The sequence below is a fragment of the Fusarium oxysporum genome, chromosome 7 (assembly GCF_000149955.1).
Source record: "Fusarium oxysporum f. sp. lycopersici 4287 chromosome 7, whole genome shotgun sequence".
NCBI classification, from domain to species: domain Eukaryota; kingdom Fungi; phylum Ascomycota; class Sordariomycetes; order Hypocreales; family Nectriaceae; genus Fusarium; species Fusarium oxysporum.
This window is the reverse complement of record NC_030992.1, coordinates 4338975-4344480: the sequence shown is the minus strand read 5'-3', so window position 1 is coordinate 4344480 and position 5506 is coordinate 4338975. Positions and strand designations below refer to the sequence as shown.

Sequence of the window (5506 nt, the reverse complement as noted above, 5' to 3'; positions counted from 1 at the left end):
GGTTAGGCCTCAACAGCAGTGGTGACTAAGCTTAAGTGGCGATGAAACCGATGAATATGGCGCATAGAACAGCGGCAGCTGCGCCGACGCTTCGCTGGACGTCTAGACTAGCCGCACTATTGTCTCTGTCGCGCCCCCCGTCGCCAGGTTCATTTATATGTGTCACAACCTCACTCATAGCGCTCAAGACTCGAGACTTTACTTCATCAAGCTTCCCCGAGATCAAGGTTTCTGTTCCATCAAAAGCCGTGCCTATGGTTGACGCTTTATCCTTGATAAGCGTTTCGCCACGGTCCAGGAGGCTGCTGCCTTTCTCATTCGCTTTATCCACAAGCTCTCGAGGTCACGTTCAAGGTGGACTTTAGGCGGTGCAGTGAGCGTGGGGCTAATCGAATCTAGAGTAACGGGGGGTTTATCAAACGACCCTTGGTTACTACTGAGGCTGATTAGAACATGCCAGACAGGATATGAGAGGCAAACACTGACGTCTGATGACAGTGATCGGAATGGTCTGGTATGAGTTGGTATTGGTATGGTAAATACCGCCAAGACTTGGTATGGTTTGGAGAAATCTCAATACCATGGTATTTGTTTGTTTGTTTATTTATTTTTCGTCTGGGTGGCTGTAACGAAGCCAGATCTCCTACTGGAGCAAAAGACGTGCTGAGCTAGCTAGGTACAGGGAAACCCCGCTTCCTTCACCATCCAGCATACCAATGGCACAAAAGGTGCTGTATTTCTCAAGCCCGTCACCCGTCAGCGGGTTCGGGGGCAATCTATTGTCGAACTTTTTCCACCGACCAGAATTCTCTCGCGCGTCACTACATCTGCTGACGCAGTCCACAATCTCCAGTAACCAAGTTGTAGCTCGTAGTCGACTGTCGCGGCGGCAGGGAAGAACCTCGGAATTTGGGGTCCATGACGATTTATGAATAGAAGTGCAGGGTGATTGACTGTAGATTTGCTAGCAAGGCGCTCTCGCGACGCGTGCCCATCGGTCAGCATTCCACTCCAAGAACGCCGTCTTTGCCAACCAAATATCCTCTGAAAAGCTTTTGACTTGGCTGACTTCGCCTGCTTGAATCGCCAGTCACCTTCTTGGCATCCATCATCGTCTCCGACTTCCACGCTCGCTTGTTTGGCACCAGCTGCGCCAACGGACGCCGAGGCGGCTTGAGGAGCAAAGCCCGTTCAAAGTCGATCACCATAACCCTGTTTGTCTCAGGATTGAATAACATGTTTGCAAGTCGCACATCTTTGTGGACCACGCCCTCTCGATGCATGGCTCTCAACGACCGAATGGCCTCGTCTTCGAGCGGCCTGTCCGTGTCGCCAATTCTCTGTGCTCTGTCGATGCTGCAGCCTCCCCAGGACAGAAATGTCATGTGCACTACGTAGGCCCGGTGGTCATAGTAGTAAGTCTTGTTCATCGATCCAAGGTCAATGGCACCCAGGAAAACAGGCACGTGGACGCCTTGGATTGGTTTGAGACGCTCGTAGACAGCAGCCTCGTGCTCGAGATCTTTGATGAAAGCCCGCACCGTGCCCTTGCTGACAAAGGTGTAGCCATGCGCAAGTAGGGTCACTTGGAAAACCACACCCCGCGCACCACCCTCCCCCAGTGGCCTGATCCCGTCGTCGAGCGACTGTTTCAGCTGCTTCCAGAGTAGGCGAAGCCACTCCTTGTGATCGACAGGATGACGTGCGCGGGCGGCGGGAGCACAGCTCTTGCCGTGAAGTGCCACGTTCGGGCACTTTGGGTCGAGAAAACCACCCTTGACCATCCCGACAAGACATTTCTGCGTACAGTACTGCCGACCCTGCTCGCCGCCTCCTCCTCCGCGCGGCCGTAACGCCAGTAACGCTAGTCGCTGGCTCCGCCTAGTTCCTTGTCTTGTGTTTCGTCCGCTTGGCGTAGGCGTGTCCGGTGGCCTGGGCGCCGACTCGTCATCAGATGGTTCCTGCCTGTCGTCCTTCCTCAACGACCCCTCGCCAGCCTGGCACGCGGCTGTTCGACGTGTCCTCTTGCGAAGCAAGGCCGGCGACCGATTGACATCCTTGTAGGTGGTAGGTTCATGGCCAGGTGAGTAGTCTGATGACGCCGATCGTTCATTTTCTGGGATAGAACGCAATGTCGATTCGAAGTCCTCAGCCCACGTCTTCAAGTTCTTCATGGCTTTTAGACGTTCCTCCTGCCTATTCCCCCGTCGTTCTCCAGGCGAACCGAGAGCCATAAGGGTGAACGCCAGATATTGACCGACAGCCGTGCATATATGGACGTTGTTTGGATGTGCCGACACCTCCGGACCAGGCTCTGCTAGGTGATAGTACAGCGTCTCAGGTTCGTCCAAGTCAACCTTGAGAAACACGATGGCCTCGCCAGTAGTAAGAAGACCATACCGGTATGTTCCTGGAGGGTGTGGGTGTTTTCCGGCTCGGCACGCTCGTGCGAACTCGGGCCTATTTGAGATGTTTGTCAGCAGGGTTTTTATAACCTCAGGGGAGACGGTTGATTCTATGGCTTACAGCTGCACTGGTGGTTAAAGAATTTTCGGAGCACACGATCATAAACGCCGCTTTGTGCACGTAAGAAATCAGGACCGCCAGCCGTATCCTGGTTGGAAATCGCCTGGAGGAAATCGCTAAGGATCAAATCCTCGGGCTCATCCGAGGGTAATCCAGATAGATCCGACCACACAGATGAGTTCGACCTCGACAAAAGAAGGCTACCTCTCGATTGGGATGATGATGAGGAGCTATGGTGTCGACTAGAGCTAGGTGATGTTAACGATGGTGTCATCGGTTGTGATGCGGCATCATCCTCCAATACGGAGGCCTCGGACCTGTTATCCTCTTCGTCTTCTGTTAAGAGATTAACATTAGACAGGGCTGAAGATGACAAGGGTAGGACGCTTGTTTCGATATCAAACTCCGGCTCAGACTCAGGTGCCGGCACCGACGAGGGTCTGGGCTCGTTGTCCGGTATATCAGCAGGCAGGGACAAGGACGGTGTCGCATCGTCTCGAAGGCTCAAAGCAGAGAGCTCATGAGTGAATGGTAGATCTTGACATTCTGTAGCTTCTTGGAAGATTTGTTGTAATCTTGTAGCATGCCGTCGATCGCGGTATCGTTGGACACGGAGACGTGTCTGCGAGCAGGGTGATACGATATGGTCTACCTCGTAACGGCTGACGGGCGTCGCAGCTATTTGTTCACTTTGCAAAGGTGTCCTAGAGTCTGGGGTTTCCGCTGCAGAGGTCTCTTCATCCTCGTTAGTTTCGGCTGCTTCCCGGTAGCCTATGTTTGCAGAGTATGGCGTCGCAACACAGATTGTATCGGCAGGTATTTGTTCGCTAATCGGTCGCACGGGTGCTCGCAGTCGCGCGGTTGTATCCGGTCTGTGAAATGCCCCATCCGCTAAGATGATTGATTCGTCAATCGTCAAGGGCGGTTCACTAGCGAGACGTGGGCTTCGGCGACGCGAGCGAGTGGCGTGCAACGGCGGCTGTCTGTCAATTGGGAGTGGGTCGGTTCGGCTAGACGGCTGGCCATCATTACCTATCGATAATTATAAGTAAAGTCACGTAGAGTACGGATGGAAAGATGGAGAGACATGCTTGAAACAACTGGATCCTCCAGGATTGTTTCCGGGAACGATTGGCTGACTATATGGGTCTCGGCATCTTCTATCTGTTTAGCCTGGCGGGCTACCAGACGCTGCTGTCGCTCTCGTTCTCGCCTACGAGCGGCCTTTTCTGCCTTTTGGCCTTCTGTTAATGGACGACGACCCATTCTAGCGCGCGTTGACAGAGTTGTCTTTGTGGAACAAGGAGAGAAATAACGAATAATAGAATGCTCTACTTGATGTGTTTGTTTACTTGTTTACTTGTTTATTTACTTGAACCTCACGTCTATATGCAACAGCAGGGCCTACTTTCGAGTTCACGCTTTCTTTGCTTTTTCCTATGTGACGTTGCTGATCTACACAGTATAATGAGTGCTGATAGGAAGTTTGAGATTAAGAGGGTAGAAACTAGCAGGGGTGTAGCGTTTGAGAAAACAACCAGCTGAAAATTTACGGTACATGGACGAACCTAGGGTAGACATGGTCGTAAATAATTCTAAATGTCTATAACAAATACAAATAAAAAATCAGCGATGATTTTAGGATAAATTAATATGACTACTGATACTTATAACGTTATACTTTGTTTGATGTCCTTTCTTGTTGGGGGGGGTTTTTCTTTTATCCTTCCTTGGCTTGATAAGCTAAGTGATTTCTTTAATAAAATAAGATATTTGTCGATATTGTTTTTCATATTCCACTGTCAAACATCGAAATCATAATGATATGAAGTAAAACGAGATACCTGACGCTCGATTTATGCCATGGCCGAGGGCTGAGAGATATTGAACGATGAATTCTTCAGTCCTGCAAATATCGTGACTTTCCTGTAGGAGTTTTGATTGATCACGAGTCACCTTGAGCGCCAAGCTAGCAGGCAGAGGAAATTAGGGAAAACGTCTTGACTCGTGTATTAAATAAGGAAAGGAGTGACTCTAATGAACCTTGATGCGTAGTCGTAATTTTTGTACGGTCATTGTATATTGTATGGCATCTCCAGACTCGTTATTCTTAGACTGGATGCGACTTTACTCCCAACCCTAGCATCCTGGTCAATTTATCGGCAGGGTTGGGTAGAGTGGGGTCTGTACGTTCAGTTATTCGATATTCTATTGGTTCGGTGGGTCGACCGTTCAGTTAAACGCAATACCATTGGTCTTCGGTATCAGTCACTAAAAAATGTAGGATAGACGTACTGACAAAGGATAACACGATTTAGACATTATAATACCTGGCTGATGCGAGGTACCATGGTTTCATTGGGCTATATAGAGTAATATTTATTGGGCCTTTATTTAAACTGACATTATATGGTCGCCATCGGTGTAAGGATCGAAGGAAGCTAGATTCTAGCTGGTATCTTTTCTGTGTCTTCTAGGACCTTTACAAATAGTGAATCTAGTTGAAGAACAGTGCGATGATTCTCAACGCTAAGTGCTGTATAGACAATTGTCGAGAACAAATGGAAAAAAATCGGGCATCGAGAAGAGCAATTGTTGAGAGTATTGAGTACTGACACAGGTGCTCGAAGTAAGGTTAGCTGAGAGTGGATAGTGGAGACATACGTTCAGTTATTCTTGATAGGATTGGCCGCAATGGCAAGCCACTTGCAGGGTTGTAACGGTACGTACCGAGCAACGTTTGGGTCTAGAGTTAGAAAACCTCTGAGAATGGGAAGGAAAGTACGAAGAAATGCGCAACACGGATCTAAAATGTCTAAAACGAGTGATAGTGGTTGAATTACATTCTGGGCTATCGTTGGACATGACTTACACATCATCTTTCGCAGTGGCGGATTTGTTGTGGATTTTTATCTGTGGTATTGACCTGCGACTGAAATCTCACTGACATTCATGACCATCTCAACCCTGCCCTTACTTA

General features: G+C 49.3%; 1 protein-coding gene across 1 annotated transcript; it reads right to left on the bottom strand.

Moving 5' to 3' along the window:
• Window positions 1-998: 998 nt before the first annotated feature.
• On the bottom strand, window positions 999-3792 carry FOXG_10824 (uncharacterized protein; the record flags this gene model as incomplete). The annotated part of the gene is made up of 3 exons (XM_018390301.1): window positions 999-2460; window positions 2535-3558; window positions 3594-3792. 3 exons carry the CDS (start codon window positions 3790-3792, stop codon window positions 999-1001), a joined length of 2685 nt encoding a protein of 894 aa, XP_018248725.1.
• Window positions 3793-5506: the final 1714 nt, after the last annotated feature.